The sequence below is a fragment of the Mustela putorius genome, unplaced genomic scaffold (assembly GCF_011764305.1).
Source record: "Mustela putorius furo isolate JIRA1106 unplaced genomic scaffold, ASM1176430v1.1 tig00003899_pilon_pilon_pilon, whole genome shotgun sequence".
Lineage (NCBI taxonomy): Eukaryota > Metazoa > Chordata > Mammalia > Carnivora > Mustelidae > Mustela > Mustela putorius.
In genome coordinates this window covers 12,387,607-12,405,215 of record NW_025422048.1, presented here as the reverse complement: position 1 = coordinate 12,405,215, position 17,609 = coordinate 12,387,607, and the positions used below count along the sequence as shown (strand labels likewise).

Genomic DNA, 17,609 nt, shown 5'->3' with positions numbered 1-17,609 from the left:
GGCCCCTTGCTAAGGGCAACCAACCTTCCAGGCTTGCCTGGAACTTTCCTAACGTCACCACTTGAAAGTTCCATGACCCGGAAGACCTTTCAGTCCTCAGCTGAGATGGTGTGGTATGCTGAGTAACAGCCCTCCAAAGATGTCCATGTCCTTCCTAATTCCTGGAACTTGTCATTGTGTCAACATACCATGGAAAAAGGGTCAGTGCAGATGTGACTTAAAGAACTCAGGATGCAAAGATTATCCTGGATTATCCACATGGAGCTGATGTAATCGCAGAGGGAAGTCAGGAGCGCCAGACTCAGAGACGGGACAATGCGAGCAGAGACATCGGAAGATGGACCAGGAAGGGATCTTGAGACAAGGAATCACATTATTTTTTTAAAAAGATTTTATTTGAGAGAGAAAACACAAGCTGGGGGTGGGGGTGGGTAGGAGGGGCAGAGAGAGGGGGAGGCAGACTCCCCCTGAGCAGGGAGCCCGATGTGGGGCCTGATCCCAGGATCCCGAGATCATGACCCGAGCTGAAGGCAGATGCTCAACCGAGCCGCCCAGGCGCCCCATCACAAAACCTTCTGAAAGCTGGAAAAGGCAAGGGAGCAGATATCTCCTCCAGAGGTTCCAGGAAAAACACACCTTGATTTTACGGCTTCGGGAATTATAGGACAGTATTTGTGTTGCAAAAAGAAAAAAACATTCTGGCTCTACCAGACAGCGTGACCTTTATTTGTGACTCAGTTTCTTTATCTGTTGAGCGGAGGAGCATAAATACATGCTTCACAAGACTGAATTACGAAAGGGGCAGGACTATACACGGGAGGTCACTGGAACGGTGCCTGGCGCCCAGTACATGCGGTTTAACTGTAAACTGGAGTAGTTGATTCTAGTGGCTTTACCGGCAGGAAATGTGTCCTGGCGAATTGATGAAGAGACCAAAGCAGCAGCAGGCATTTTAACCATGAACATCCTCTGCCCTTCTCCACACGGAGAGCCAGGGCCAGAGACCCTCCTGTCCACCAAGAGGTGTGCTGTTCCTTTCAGCCGGAGGCCTGCTCGTAGCACCTGCTCCTACGGCCCAGGAGATGGGGACTTGCTTGATCCCCAGCAACATTTCTTTAGTCCACTAGGTCCACACACTAGGAACTGAGCCCATGTTTCCTCGCCCATAAGTTGCTGGGAAAAATGTGTCAAATTAATTTTACAAAGTTGTGAAATCATTATCCCCTGTTTTTCTGACCATTCCCAGAACTCCAGCCCTCAAGCTTCATTAGTATGCGCCCAGCACCTCAGCCATGGACACATCCTCGGAATAACCATAGTGATAACCTCAGCTCCTAACCTTTGTATGTGCTTCTTGTTGAAGGGGCCAAGCCACTCAGACCCTCACAATACTTACTTTATTGGCCAGTCCTGGGTAGACTCAGCAGTGAGGCAGCTCCCCACAAAGCTGGGTGGGGGAAGGGAAGGAAGCCTGCACAGGCTAATTCATTCCAAGAAGGTAGAAAGAATCTGCCATAGTTACATCTATAAAAATTTGGTAAATGACAACTATTCATCAAAAAGATCAAAGCAATAAAATACCCCTTAATATAAAAAAACAGCAATGATTTCATCTGAATAACAAATGATATTTTACGAAGCAGTTTTTGACCCCTGTCCCTCACTGGACCACCCCTCACCCCCAAGACACCATTTTGCAGGCAGAGAGGAGGGCGGAGAGGAAAATGGCTCAAAGTGAGAGCACTGGAAACTCTAACTCAGGTCTCACCTCCAAACGCAGCACATTTCCCGCTTACCGAAGAGTAAAAAGGAGACACCTGAAACTAATATAACACTGCATGTTAACTATGCTGGAATTACAATGAAAAACATTAAAAAAATAAAAATAAAAAGGAAATTCACTAAATGTAGGTCAAAGACTCAACATGGTCAGAAGGCTACAAAAACAGAGAGATTTAAGTGTAAAAATGTCATGCAACCAGCTACAGTGGAAAAATCTTAGTTTCTTAGCAGTCCAGGACAGCAGGGCTCTCACAAGGTCTTAGATGCAGGCAGGGGGAGAGGGAGGAGATGCAGATGTGGCGGGGGAGGGGAGGAGGAGGGGCAGGGAGAGGGAGGTGTACACATACACACACACACACACACACACACACACACGTGCACGCGCCTTTGGACCTAATTTCAAGCGACTGTAGAACTGCTCCATGTTTGGATACTTAAGAAAATGATTTCAATGAGAAGGAGACACCATATATCACACTCCCTCCAATGTGTGGGCAGCAGAAAGCACACTGCCAAGCAGACACTAGTAGATTTTCAATATGTGTATACTGATTTGGCTGCACTTTTATCTGTGCAGACAGTCTCATTCAAAACTCCCACAAAACCTGTAACCTCCCCAAATCAGCCACAGCCCTAAAATGCCAGTTGAACACATGCAAGACACAGGCGAAGAGCAAATGATAAAAACTATTTCCTGTCCCCACATTGCTTCCGTGTTTTTATGTCCAACTGAGACCTTTCAAAAAAAAAAAAAGAGGCTAAAATATCAATCATATCATACCAAAGTTTATTGATACATCAAACAAAAATTTCTGTAATGAAAAAGGCAAGTTGCATTCATAAAAGATGGCATTCACAGTCATTATAGAAAGCAACGACGTAGATGTAAAAAATTGCTTAAGTGAAAAATGTAGTATTGCAGTTCCATTTTGCAAGCTGAAAAATGATTTTGTTAACACTTGCATAAAATCTGCACATTTATATACTGCATGTTATTAAAAAATTCCATCACTAAATTATTATGAATTTTGCAAATTTAGGCCTACGTTTATACTGTTGCTGGTGTAGATGTTGTAGATATGGAATCTATGTTTTACGCTTAGTAGGTTACATCTTCAAACAATGGACAACGGTTGTGAAAATTACAAGGACATCTTGATAGTCTGAAGCTGTTCAAATGATGGGTATGTCATCCTAATATTCTGTTTCCCCCCTCTCTCGGTCACAAAATAAGGTGGTTAGGCTGTAGCGCTAGGAATACTGTAGGATGGCTTACTTTGAGCGATTACATCTGCTAACCCATGCTAGCCATTTTGCAGCTCACTAATAAAATAGCTTTGAAAAAGGAAAGCCAGGTCCCTCTCAAGGATCTAGGCCATGATTATCACCGTCGTGAATTTGAGCTGCAGACACGACTTTAAAGCCCCCTTAGTCACCTTTCTTCCTGGCTGCGAGCAATTTTACAAGCTACCAATTAGATTTCCACAGCCCTAGATGTTCTGATTACGGTAATCTCCCCCAGTGTGCACACGAGCCTCTCTCTATCGTGGCTCTCTCCTCTGCATTCACAGTCCCTACAGTACTTCTGTGAAACAACAGTAATGACACAGCAGTGACTGTAACACGAACAAGAACAACAGAAAACATCAAAAGCTTTCCTGGGTCTGATTTTTTTTTTTTTTTTTTTTTTTTTTTTAGTTCTTTGGAATAGGCAAAGAATACACAGACTTTGTTTTCAGTAGGCTACCTCAAATACAGGCGACCAGAACACAGCACATTTGGGTAAGCTATGAATGACATCTAACAAAATACTCAAAAATAATACTGATAGGTGAGAACAAATGATAACTGAAATCATGTCCTTCCTCGAATTTAAGACAAATTACACCTAAACATTAACACAAAATATATACGAAAGAATCAAATGTGCCACGTGGGCCATATAAATACAGATATAGATTGAATTCAATACTTTTCTAAATCAAGGTACGATATAAACACTAATAATAGTACAGGCATGCCAGAAAGACAACCAAAAATGGAAACCAGTTTGAAACACTTTTTTAAAAAAATGTCATCTCTATGCCCAGTGTGGGGCTCGAATTCACGACCCCAAGGTCCAAAGGACACATGCTTCACTGACTGAGCCAGCCACGCGCCCCTGAAAACACATTTTCAGTGCCCATTTCAATCCAGTAGTCAAATGTAGCCATTTATATCCAAAAATGTTTAATTTTAACATTTAATAAAGACGTTTCACATTTATTTTTACGTTTTAAGCGAACTCATTAGGAGGCTAAAGGCTTGCTTTACTCCAGGAAGTTGAGGACTTTACCAAGGTGACTCTCATGGTTTAAACTTAAACCATCACCGAAGCATGTTCACTGAGAGAGAAAACATTCATGTTCAGGGTCACGGCTCTGTAGGCTGAATCACCACCATCCTGGGATGGATCCCTCTTTCCCAAATTGGCAAGTTACAGAAAAAAAAGTGCTGCATATATGCACAAAGGCGGCCTCTTTCAAAAAATAACCATTAACAATTTGAAATAAGATATTTTCCCCCCTCCACAAAAAATTATAAAAGACTGATGTTCAGATGGCTTTTTAAAATGTAATTATGGTTTTGCTTATCTCACCTCAGATCCCAGTAAAACCGATACTGGAAAAATCGGTTACCTCTTAAGTGCCTGGACGGGCTACTTACTAAGCGACTGGAAAGGTCTTATTTTCCAGTCTAGTAGCCACACACCCATTAAATAGGATTTAATTCAGAAGAACAAAAATAAAATAAGCAATTTTTTGGATTCTCACAAAAATATCCAGGATGAACATTCTTTCCACGTTAAGGGTTCAAGGTTTTTTCTGCGGGGGGGGGGGGGCAAGGATATTCTATGGAGACAAAATGAGCACGTGGGTGAACACCAAGGTTGACTATTCTGATGCACTGATACCATTTAGTCTTCTCGTATGTTCAAGTATTCCTTTCATGTGTTTGAAAAAATAATTTAAGATCATCATTCAGCAGGAACAAGAAATGTGATCCAAACAGCCTATTTCTTCTGCCAGGCAAAAAAAGTAAGATTAGCAAAGTCTATTCATTCCCGTTGTATGACTTCTACTTTATACTATTATGTTCAGATCCATTCACAGAGTTCATGGGTTAAAGGAGCACCCACTTGGTAGTTATGTTACTCTATCTAAAGCCAGATATTCTAATTATTCGTGCTTTCAACTTTCACATGATTCTTAACTTAGAGCTTTGGCCATAACGGCTACTTAACAATAACTGTAAATGCTTAAGAGAGTCATTTGGTATTTTAATGGACATTGATTCTGAACCCTAGACATAAGAGAGTGGTTTAATTTGTTGCATATTGAGTATCCTGAGATGGTAACTTTTTGTAGTTGTTTCTTCCTGCTTTCTTTTTTAGCTGTAACCATTGTCAATATGCTTGTAGGACAATAACATAGGCAGCTCAAGATTCGGATTCTGAAAAATTTAAAATATACAGAGTTAAAAGGGTTATTTTAACAATAATGTGAAACCATCTGTTTAGCATTTTCAAAAATAAATCAAGTAGTAAATTTTGTTATGAAAGTAAAGGAATGATCTTAAAGTGCCAAGTTTTATTCACATGCAGGGAAAAAAAAAGTGACACAATGACCAGTTTTTAATCCTTTCTTCATTTGTTAGCTGAAGAGATTCAGACTTGCTTTTTGCTTTTGGCATACTCCAGGGCTCTTCTGTCACTGTTCCCACAAGGACGCTCTAGTTTCCGAGCTTCCTGAAAACAGGGTCATTCTACTTTCCTATCTCCAGCTCCTAGACTAGTGTCTGGAACACAGCAGGGACTCAGGCCTGTTGAATGAATGAATGGATTACGGTGTTTTGAGGATGTGTAGCTTTTGACAGAGGAAGTCTAAAGACACACTCAGTTCTGAAAGGCTGTTGTAGAGGTATTTTTCCTTTACTGAAAGAAACATGTTCCTTCCCCCATATAATGCTGAGGTTTATTTTCTTTTTGGTAGATCAGGTTATCTATGGCTCAGCGGATGCTTCTTTTTTTCTCATTCATCATCTTTTTAGAAAAGCAACCACAGAAACATCCCGAAATCTGTAGACTCTTCTCTGTCCTCTGGACATTATCAAATGCTATTACAGGGCTAGGATGTGGTAGGCCAAATGATCACAGAGTATAAATCAGGTATGTTAAGAAGTGGAAGTCTCTGGTCTTGGGAGGGAGCCCAACTTTCATTCTCCACTCTCAAATCCAACCTTGTGAGACAGGAGTCGGGGAGGGCCTTAAGGGGTATGCTGTTTTCCTCCCATTTTGGTGCACCTTCCTTGCCATGATTGGACTAGAAGTCCTCTGGAACACATTCCATTTCCTTCCTGTTCCCTGTTTTCCCAAGAGTTCTTCAAGTAGCGGGGTCATGATGACGAAGCCTAACCAAAAACAGGTTGCTGTTCACACTGAGAACTAACTTATAAAAGGAGTCACACAGTTCTCTCAACAAGGGACTATCTCGGTAGCTGAACTACTTGCCAAATATTTTCCTCAGAGGAAAAATAATGCTGCACAAAAAGTTATTTGTGGAATAAATAACTACGTTAAAAATACCACAACTAAAAAAAAAAAAAAAAAAAAAAAAAAAAAAAAAAAATACCACAACTGTGAATAATAAACTTCCTCAATCCCATGTTCCTCATCCTTTGTCATTGTAGGATTTCAGGCCCTGGAGAGGCCAAAAGCAGAAGGAATGTCTGCTACCCAACCTGGTCTCCCAAACCACAGGCCAAGCTAAAGAAAGCAATCCAGGGGGATACAGAATTAGCTGGAAACAGTATAGCTAACGCGCACCGTACAGCTTAGGACAAGGCCATCTGGGACAAAAGGGTCAAAGACTGTGAAAGCTACCGGGAAGCGGATCATTACTGAGGGAAGATACAAGCAGGATGAGTCGCTCAAAATGGGGGCAAAGGATGCTGACCGGGGCAAAGGAAGTCCGCTTCTGAAAGAATGCCGCGGATGAAGCGTAGGAGATATTAGAACCAATGTTTTCATGCCATCAGCTTAGTTTTTACTCTTTGCTCGGGGGCGGGGGACTTGACAGCTGATGAAAACATGGGCCTGTGAGGAACGCCCACACTTGTTAGCTCCACAGAGAAGCGAACTGCAGTTTCATTCTTGATGATCACTCATTTTTATGTGTGCATGAAAGCGGGCCCCGCCCTAAGCTGTACGGAGTTTCTTCCAAGCTGGTAAGCTTGTAGACAAATGAATTACTCTGAATTCCTATGGGTGGGTAAAGAGCCTCTCAAAGTCTGGGATGACAGAGGGCCCTGTAGTGAGAAACCAAATACACTCGAAGGAGTCGTTCCGAGTTCAAGGACTCCTCCCATGGCATATCCATTCCTCCCGACTATTTTGCGGGGGGGTGGTGGTGGTGGTGGGGGGGTAATGAACCAATAGGTTATAAAATGGATTGACTCATTTTTGGAAAAATCGGTCGTGAAGCATTCTACAGAATTATGCTAGCATCCCCCTGAATAGCTAGGAGAGAGTTTACCTTTACCTCTGAAAAGTAGAAACATTGAGCTTGAATAAAACTTGACATTAAAAAAAGTGATTAGATTGGTTCATTAATTTTGGGGATCAGACATTTACGAGTACATTAGGTGTATACCTGCAAACACACAGACACGGCACACGGAGGTACAAACACACTGGATTATTTCCACATACTTCCCAAAAGGACATGCAATGCTAAATCAACTTGATTATTATACAGATGCAATTTTGGAATATTTATTTTCAATTTTCTAAATGCTCTTTTAAAATCAAAACGGTATTTCCTGATCAGTATTAACGATGGCGCCGCCACAACAACTTGCCCCTTGCAAATTCAAAGGATTTTATTGTCCTTCAAGCTCTGCAAAATGCCTAGCATTTTATTTGGGGGCTTAACAAATTTCAACTATAGATTTTCCCATATTCCAAGGAATGCATCTTTATATTTTTTGTAAAGAATCGTAGAAAGTTCACCACACCAACAGCAGAGAAAATTTAGAGAGTGGTATTTTCATTTTTTTTTCTTTATAATGCTGTTAATCTGTTTCTTTAAAAGCCAGCCCACTTGTTTAACACTAGGTACCTGTTACAATATATTAGATTCGTCTGAGAATGTTCGTAAAAGAAGAGGTCTGACTGAAGGTCTGGTGGATAATGAGTCAGATGCCCTTTTACAGCTCAGATTTCTCTGTAATAGTGAGGTAAAGATACTTAAAGCAATTGAAGACTGGTTAACCTACCTGGTGATAAAAACGTAGAAGAAAAAAAATCATTTCCTATAGACTACTCTTTTGGCCTAAAGCACAAATGATTTACACTATAGCAAATGCGTAACATTTAAATGAGCACACTGAAAGACCTAAGCGAGTCTCCAACTCGAATTGAATTCTTTTCATGGCAGAGGTATGCAGGTATTAGTAGTATATGGCGAACTGGGGTTTTGGAAATGACACCGGTAGGTTGGTTATGTGGTAGATGAGTCAATATGGTTTGATTAGTAAACCTTACCATCCTTTTGGTGAACACCTCTGAGAGTTGTGCTGGTGCTGTGAGTGTACTGAATAGAGAGAAATTTGTGCAAAACTACTCCTGTCTCGGTGAACAGACTAGCTCTGACAAGCCGTGCCATCTCCTGCGCACCAGGAATCAACGGAACTAGAGGCGTCCGGTCCAAGTGTTTGAAAATCACTTCCTCTCCAGTGTGACGGTTTGAGAAGGTGAACAAATGATTAAAGGAAAATGACCAAATACTCTTAAGCATCAATAGAGGATATAAAAATGAGTAATGAGAAGTCAATTTTCATAAAGAGTCAGAAAATGGTGTCAAGCAAATGAGAATGCAAGCAAGTTGGTACATTAAGAAAGGAAATCACCTTATTCACTCCAAGAGAAACTGTGATTGCTGGAAGTTTGAGAAAGCATGAAGATAGTAGATGTTCCTGAGGAAGGGAGGCGTTTCGTTACCTTGTTCACAATTGCACAAAGGGTGGAAAATTGCAGTAGAAGAAAGAGAAATGCAGAAACCAAAAAAAAAAAAAAAAAAAGTAAATATTCTTTGAAATGTAAGACATTTAAAAAGAAACCCTGAGAATTCGAAGTCGAAATGGCATGTTAGTTTTGAAGGCATTACTCTCTGTAACAGTCGAGTTAGAGTTGGGACCAGTCTCTGTTGTATGTGCAAGCTACTAGTTTTGTTCACCAGTTTCAAATCATTTTGTTAACAGGAAGATTGACTATTTTAAATAAAAATAATTTAAAAATATATGCTTCTCACTAAGATAAGGCTGATTTCCAGTCATTAATTCACTAACCTACATTGTCCAAAAGACACTGGTCAGAGAGCTGTGTCCAGGGTCCATCGCTAATCTAAGCGTGAAGCACTCTCTCTCCCATGCAACTGCACAGACACGATACGAAGGGACTGCTCTTGGGCCTTACAGGTTAAAAGTCTAATAAAACTAGCACCATGGGAAGACCTCTGGTGAAACCACATTTTAGTCCCATTTACTGCTGGACCCATACTTGACTTTCGTTATTCTAACATAATTTGGTTGGTCTCCCCCTTTTCTTATGGATCCCTCTTTAAAAGGGCAGGCTAAAGAACTACGAATTTCTCCTTTAAAATGCCTAGAAAAGGTAAAAATTGGTAACTTAGAGTTTAATCAGAAAACCCAACAGGTTATCGTTTTGCCTTCTTACTCCAGGCCTGAAGTTTTAAGCTGAGTCGCAGACTTGGTTTTGGCATTGCCCAAGCAAAACAGAAAATGAGTGGTCAACTACAGCGATGAGTTTGACAATTCTGCTAATTACGATTACCCATATTATCTACTTAGTGACTAATGAAAATAGGTGTGAAAAAAAAGAAACCAGCTAAAGTATCATATGCATCTAGCAGAATCTAATAAACAATAAAACTTCTAAAGGCAAATACTTTGTCACTTATTCACATATGTTTTAACATAATTATATATAATTTTTCCTGTTCATATTTTACCTTAAATAAAGTTGGTGACATGTTGGCAACATGCAAATGACCAACTGATAAAGCTAGAGAACGAAATCGTTTCTGAGAAAAAAAATTAAATTGTTCTGCCTTCTATTTTGCGGGCAAAAGTCTCACAACAAGATTAATATGGCACCAAGTCCCCCACCCCCACGTTTGATATACGAGCCTAATTATTTGAGACTGCCGCTGTAAGCACATTTTGGTGCACTCAAAACCTTCCATCCAACCGTCTGAGATAAAAGTACTTCTAGGAAGCAGAGATTTTAGGAGTTCATAGACTAGGTTACTTCATAAAGGAAAAAGAGAGGGAATATGAAAGCACAGAAGGCAGTGGAGAGCATGGAAAGAGCATCGGAAGCAATCCAAAACGGATAGAGCCAGCAAGTGGTGGTGGCAGGGGTGAAGGGGGGAGGAGAGAAGAAGCGAGATAATGAACAGGTAAGGATGAAATTTCCACATTCTTTTGCGGTCATCTAGAGAGCTTTTGACACCAGCTCAGGCTCCATGAGCAGTATGTCAAAGAGGCCAATGCATAAAGGTCCATCTCAACAGCCACAATGTTAGGATTCAACTTTTTGTCTGATCCAGTCAACAGGGCTTTTAGCCTTAGAACCCACGGTTGTACGGGGCACTGTCAGATTCGCAACAGTCATCAGCCTGGCACCATTGTTATTAAAGGTGGAAGGCTCCATGCTCCAAAATCGTCAACGGGCTTTCTCTGGGAATTTTGCTCAGACAGCTGACGCTCTCGCTTTGCCTGTCTTGCACTCTGAAAGAGCTTCCTCCAGAATGGAATTATTCCTTCTTGTTTGTGCAGACATCCCATGCCTGGCATGGCCGCGCTGCTAGGCCCCTTCCTAATGGCCTACGGTATCCCCGGGTCTAGGAGGCAAAGTCAAGCCTCCCTTCTGACAGAGGTAGTTTATGTGGGAAAACTTCCATGAAGTTATGAGGAAAAGTCCTCCATTGGAAACGGAAAGTGGTATTCACTGGTTGGCCAGAAAGTTCAGGTGTTACTTGACGGATTATGGAGGGCCCCACGACTGGGCTAGGAGGCGACACAACTTTTCGAAATACCAGAAATCCTAAGCTTCGTATTTCCTTTAAAGTGTTACCTTGCTGTTCCACCGTGCGGTGCTCAATGGCGGTTTCACCATATCCTGTCAGCAGCATGGTGACGTACGTCTGTCAATTAAGAAGCTAAAGAAAAGCCTTATGATCCTTAATGCTGGGATTTTAGCTCAAAACTTAACCACACTGCTGAAAAGATAGCTGAGGAACAGATAGCTTAAAGTAACCTTTGAATTCAATGATCGAGGGAGCGCATTTTCGAAGCAACTAGAATTCTTAAAAATGTTGACGTCATGACAGAACTCAGCTGGGGCGGGGCGGGGGAGCTGCCATACCAGCCCCTGCACCGGCAGCTTCAGAGGTCGTGACCTGAAATGGCTCAGATGTGTTACAATACAACACGCCGTACCACTGAGTGTATTGAGTGTATTGCTTTATACCTGCTGACAGAAAAGCTCCGTATAAATTCCCTTTCTAACTTAACTGGAGAGAGCTCCCTGTGAGCTGGAGCCACATCTGACTCATCCCTGAATTCCGGAGACCTAGTATAGTAGCTAACTTATAGTGGACCGTCAGGCAAAGTGTGAACTGAATGGAACCTAACAGAAGGCTGCTTCTAAAATTGTTGAATGTAAATGGCTTAGCTTCGTTTTCACTACCCACTGCTGAGTTCCCCTTTGAAAGCAGCCGCCAAGGCCCACAGGAGGACAGCACGGGCAGCCCAGTTGCCACAGGTATTTCTGGCTTTGTGCACGAAGGATCCAAGATGCTAGCTGGATGAAGTCAAGGGGGAGACTCTTCCGCCTCTAGGTAGGGACACATACTTCCCCCCGCTGGGGAGCCTGTCAGGTTTAAGGCTGACCCACTGTAAAAGAATTTTTTGCCTCCCTTTCAAAGGGAGGCCAATGCCTTAGCAAGGGATATTTAAACCAAGTAGGAAGTCGCCCTGGACATCAGACTGCTGGTGATGAAGATGGTCTTTCTTCTTCATCTTTAAAGTGGCCTCTGCCTCTTTGATATGGCCCAGCAGGGCCTTGTGTAACCACAAGTGACATGGCATGTCTCCATTGGCCTTTATGCATTCATATGGACTGGTTTGCTCTTGCATTTTCTCACGGGGGTGGGGGGGGGAGGGAGGCAGTGCTGCTGAGTGCCCACAACTTTCTGTCTCATCTGCAACTCTCAAAAATCCCACAGAGTCTGAAAAACTGTTCAGCCTTTCAGACATTGGATGTAAAGAGAGATGTTCATCAGTAGGCGGTTCGACACATGTTCTGGTTCTATGAGGGTAGGAAGAAATGAATGAATGATCGAATGAATGACGGTGACCATGGAAATCTCCCTGATTTGTTGTAGCACACCGGCATGCCAAGCTATAGCACAGACGCTAAACTCCTATCATGGACATAACCACCCATGGCAAAGAAATCTCATGCTGAACCTCATGCTTTCGACACGAGTTTGGAATCTCCTGTCTGCATGGCAAGAAAATGTTGTATGTCTTTGTCCGTGACTGCTCTGCAGCAACCCTCCATTTAGTTTCTGTCCAGGTCACCTCCAGCCAGTGTCTAATTTTGGTTCTAAAAGAAAGGGCCTCAGGAAGAGGCTACGATGGTTTGTTTGAAGGTTTTGATGTTGGAGATTTTGGTACCATCTTTAGAGCAGGAAGCCGGGTGTGAGCCATTACTTAGCATGAGCTCCATTAACCCAAATAGGAAAAACGTTTCGGAGCACACTCCCAAACAAGGGGAACAGAAGAGCGCCCCAGAGATCCTTCCCACAAACTTGTCTATTACGACAAGGCACCAAGCCACTTCTTCCAGGGACATCTTTTTATTTGGCTTGATATAAATGGCCACTTGAGCCGTTCTGGGAAAAACTCGTTATATCGGACCTGTTCTACCCCTGTTCAACTGATGTTAAGGTCTATGCAGGCAAGTAAATGCCACTTGCCCATCCTAAGACCAAACGCCAGGCTGGAGGGAGTTAGTCAGGGGTCTACTAGAAGGATTAGAGATCAGGCTCATGTTACTGGGTGCAGTGCCACCCCCCAAGACATGCAGAAGCAGTGAGTGAAGGCCGTTCTGACCACCTAACCGTACGGGATCAGCTCTGCACACCCAACTCAGTGTGTCTTATACCACTGGTCATCTACTGCTCTCGCCTGGGGCTCATACTGCCTTACGGATCGTGAAGGTCCTCTTTCACACAGCTGGTCCCTAAAGATTTTCTCATTATATAACCATTTTAGTGCCCTACATCTACATGCTGCCAACCACGGGATTCTATCAAATCAACAGGCCACAAACAAAATCAGACAAGCCAGCTTTGAGGCTAAACTGGCTGGCAAATTTGATCAAATAGGTCAGGCAGATAAACCTGAGACTATTTCCTGAAAATATTGCATCGGACAGGCCATACAATCAGTTGGTGTCGAGAGGATAAAAACAAGGGTTCTGTCTGGCAAATGAGTTAGGTGTTGGCAGGGACTGGACATATTTAATTCACCTGTTGGTTAAAATTTGCCAGAAGTTCCCTCTTCCAAGCTAATCTACCCCTTTCACTTTAAAGACTTTTTAGGTATCAGACTTTAAAAGGTATCAGACAATCAGGCTGGCAGAGGGTAATAACTTCTCATTCCCACAAGAAATCTATAATTTAAGCAGCAAAAAGAAAAACACACTCATAAAACTATCTTAATTTTTACAAGTGTGTTCAGGAAGCTTAAGGATGCAGAAATTACATCCGGGGAATTCTCTTTGGTTCAAATATACTGCTGGACAGACAGGGCTAGAAGCAACACAGAGATTAAGCAGCACTATAATTAAAGGAAGGGGAAAGGTTTGAAAGAAGCAAATTGGGATTATCAACTGAAAAAAAAGTATCTGCAAACAACCCACAGGGAAATTTCTAAGGTTAAAGCTGGAATGTTGGTGTGGAAATTCCTGGTGTGAAAATTCTAGGCTAAAAAAAAAACAAAAACCACCCCATTTTTTCCACTTAGAACTCCATATGGAGCATATAAAATGCTCCATATGGATCGCTACAGGTCACATAGAACACTATTAAGGAATCTACTTACCACCTGCATTGGATAACGAAGTTTTTACTATACTTTTTTATGCAGAAGAGGAAATTAAGTGATGAACCTGTAAGGAGGGGTTTAACATGCTGTAACTAACGCAAATCTCTAAACAAAATTTTTAGTCCACGGCAGATACTGAAGCCCCTTCCAAACATCAACTTACAATATAAACTTAGTTCTTACCCTGGCACTTCTTCTTCTTACATTCTTTAATACTATCAGGAGAATCTCAGGGAAAAGGCTGATAAATATGAGAAGAACTATGGCCAACCATGTAGATACAGAAGACAGCATTTGAGCAAATACGAAATACATTCTCTGTTGTTTGAGAAAAGGCCTAGAGTGGAAAGAAAACACACAATGGAAAAGAAATTAGTTCCTGTCATAGGACACAGATGTGTCATTGAAACTATCTTTTGTATTTAAAGGACTCTTCTAATGACACACATCAATAGAAATAATTTTCTTTAAGAATATCCCAAAAGTACTGAACAGATTTCATTTACTAAATGTTTAGGGGAAAAAAGGAATGATAATTAAAGGGGAAGAAGGACAGTAAAACGCATCTCACTTGAAAACAACCAAGCAATCAACTTTAAAACTGGCAACGGGAGAATATGTATTTGCGTTAGAAAATACTGGAGCTTCAAAGACAGTCAAGAACAGTGATTTTTATGCTAATAAGCATTTTATTTCCTCAGCTGTTTTGTTAATATGAGAATGGACTGTGCTCTACATTCAGAAATTTAGAAGACATTTTATATGCTACACGCCCCCCCAAACTCTACATCAAGACAGATCGGGCCGTTGAGCTGCTCTCTCTACCATTCTTATCCTAAAATATACACTGGGTACCCAGTGTGTGCCAAGTAGGTTGGCAGAGGAGTTATGCTAATAGGACATTAAGTCTTGGAGTCCAGAAATCTAGGACTCCCTCGTTCTGATGTGGGATTTCATTCTAAGTCAACCACTCAACGGTTTGGCGGCCACAGAGCAGCCCGGCCAGCCTCCCCGAGCTGCAGAGAGCCTAACTAGGTTCAATGTTGTTGGAAGCAGAGGGGGAGGAAGTGCGAAGTGACGGACTGGGGTTGGGCCGCACAACAGGCTCTCCTTGGATCAGGAGCTCTAGGCAGATAGCTGGTTGTCTCATTTATTAGATTACCTGTTGGGCTCACTGAAGATAAACTGGTTTCTCGTTTAAAAAAAATTGATGTTTGTGCACTCTTATATAACATAATAGAATTAAGCTTTTGGCTCTAGGTGTATGGGGACTGCAGTGTGGCACAGGAAGTGAGCAGAACGGTGAGATGGAAAATTCTAGCAGGCCTGGGCTAAAAAGGGTTTCCAGGGTCCCTACCACCGAAAAGAGAATTCTGCAGAACTCTACCCTCACTCTAATTATGAAGGGCACCCTGACTTACTTTCTAGGCAGTTAACTGACCATAATAAGGGTTCAGTAGACAACTAATAGTACTACTCCACAAAGTCTCACAATACTCTGATTAACAGCTCTAATTTTTCTTTTCCTTTTTTGTTTGTTTGTTTGTTTGTTTGTTTTCCCTGCCCTGTAGCTCTCAATTTTTCCATATACTGACACCTACGGTGTTTTACAGGGGGAAAAGGATAAAAACACAAGATAGTGTTCGTGGATTGGGTTTGGAGCTCAGAAATTATCATTCTCACTGCTGAACCCCAGAGGCGTGTGTCACAAAGCCTCAGGGCTCAATGTGTCCAGAGATATTAGCTGAAACCAGCATTTGGCTGAAGTCTCAGACCGTTTCTGGTCATATTTTGGTGGCTGTTCTGTAATTTCTTATTCATGTAGTAGCTCAACTCAGCTCTACTTAAGGATAGCACTACAGGCAACAAAATAAAAATAGATGTATTTCATTTTTAGTCAGTATCACTAATGACTAGAAACAGGTGTAACAATGTCCTAATCATTTGAAGCATTTATTTTAATCAATAAGGAATAGTCTGTGGTAAGAGAAACTAGTCTGCTAGAAACATTCTTGTGGAAATTTTGCAGGAGTTCAGATGCTGATTACACAGATTTATAGATAGAACTATGGTGCTCTGGGCAGAGTTACAACTATATACGACATTTGGTTAATCAACTTTGATTAACTTGCATATTATTAAAGAAAACAGAGACTTCTGTCAGCCTCACTGCTTCAGTAATTAGCTCTGTAGGTGCCCAATACATGTGTGATTACACTTTCTGGAACTGCTTAAGTGATGAGGCATTTCATATTTTTATTTCTGAAGGCTTATTTTAAAAGCTTTTCAAAACAGTAAGCATTTTTTCTAATTAGGTCTCAAGGGACAACAAACACGGATAACGTGGAATGTTTTGTATGTGTGTTGCTCAAACCAGTGAGAAAATAACACTCCCAGAATCTCACCCTATGGCTTCCCCTAGCCATGCTCTCTGCTGCTTGCTTCCTTGTTAGAACCCACTGATTCACGAAAACATCTATGATCTTTAAAAACAAAATATAGGCGGAGGCACCTGGGTGGCTCAGTGGGTTAAGGCCTCTGCCTTCGGCTCAGGTCATGGTCCCAGGGTCCTGGGATCGAGCCCCGCATCGGGCTCTCTGCTCAGCAGGGAGCCTGCTTCCCACTCTCTCTCTGCCTGCCTCTCTGCCTACTTGTGATCTCTGTCTGTCAAATAAATAAATAAAATCTTTTAAAAACAAAACAAACAAACAAAAAAACAAAATATAGGCGTCTGGGAATAAGAAAAGGAGATGACCATCTAACCTATTCTCATTCCTTTTAACTCTCCCAATCACAGCTCTGTGTCTCTCACCCTGTATCCTCATCTCCTGGAGGGAGGGGTACAGTCTATTTGCTGTCTATTATCTTCGTTTCCCAGAGTGCCTCACACACGGCAGATTCTGGAGAAACATCTGAACAAAGATGAACTCAATCAACTTTAAGGCCACACTGCAGAGTCTGCCTTTACCCCCACCCAAAACAGTAAGATGGGATTTTAAGATATAAGCCTCTGAATATTAAGTAGTATATATTCTTAACCTTGAGTACAAATATAGTGACGAGATTGACAGTGATATACCATGAAGAGAGAACGGAATCCAAATGGCTAATAGTGTATCTACCGCCATGGTCTCCTCTAGAAACTTCAGAGGATATTTCCACTGGAAACCCCATGGAAGGACATGCTAGCTCTGTACAGACAGAGGTTTACATACCTTCAAGTGGAAAGATCTGGACAGGGACTACCAGAAAGGAGGGCTTTTGAATAACTCGTGTAACTTGATATACTTGCATTTGAAATCTTACCTGAAATTAACTTCCAGCCCATTAATACCGAAGACCTGCCGTCTTGTACAATTAACACTCTCAAAGTTGAATGAATGTTTGCATAGACAAGTACACATACGGACATCTACTTTGTTATTTCACATACTACTCACACACGTACAGCTGCTTACCAAATAATTCCTCCCCAGAAGAATGAGAAAAATACATAGAAGGCTAAAGAGCCCCAAATCACAAAGTGATTTATCCATGTCCAGAAACGAGTATCCAAGGCGAGCTGAAAAGATACAACACAGGAGATTTCA

General features: G+C 41.8%; 1 protein-coding gene across 7 annotated transcripts in view; it reads right to left on the bottom strand.

Moving 5' to 3' along the window:
* Positions 1–2,548: 2,548 nt before the first annotated feature.
* ATP11C (ATPase phospholipid transporting 11C) overlaps positions 2,549–17,609 on the bottom strand; it is a 182,779-nt gene continuing 167,718 nt past the window's right edge. For 3 of the 7 annotated variants that reach the window (XM_004773629.2, XM_045068219.1, XM_004773628.3), the window contains 4 exons: positions 17,478–17,581; positions 14,203–14,356; positions 7,941–8,045; positions 2,549–5,274 (listed from right to left, as the gene is read on the bottom strand). In XM_004773629.2, the coding sequence (XP_004773686.1) occupies positions 7,944–8,045; positions 14,203–14,356; positions 17,478–17,581 (360 nt within the window). In that variant the 3' untranslated portion in view covers positions 2,549–5,274; positions 7,941–7,943. Of the gene's footprint in view, positions 5,275–7,940; positions 8,046–8,730; positions 8,822–14,016; positions 14,084–14,202; positions 14,357–17,477; positions 17,582–17,609 lie in introns of those variants that run through there. The other 4 variants (XM_004773633.3, XM_004773630.3, XM_004773634.3 and 1 more) reach the window with 4 other exon arrangements.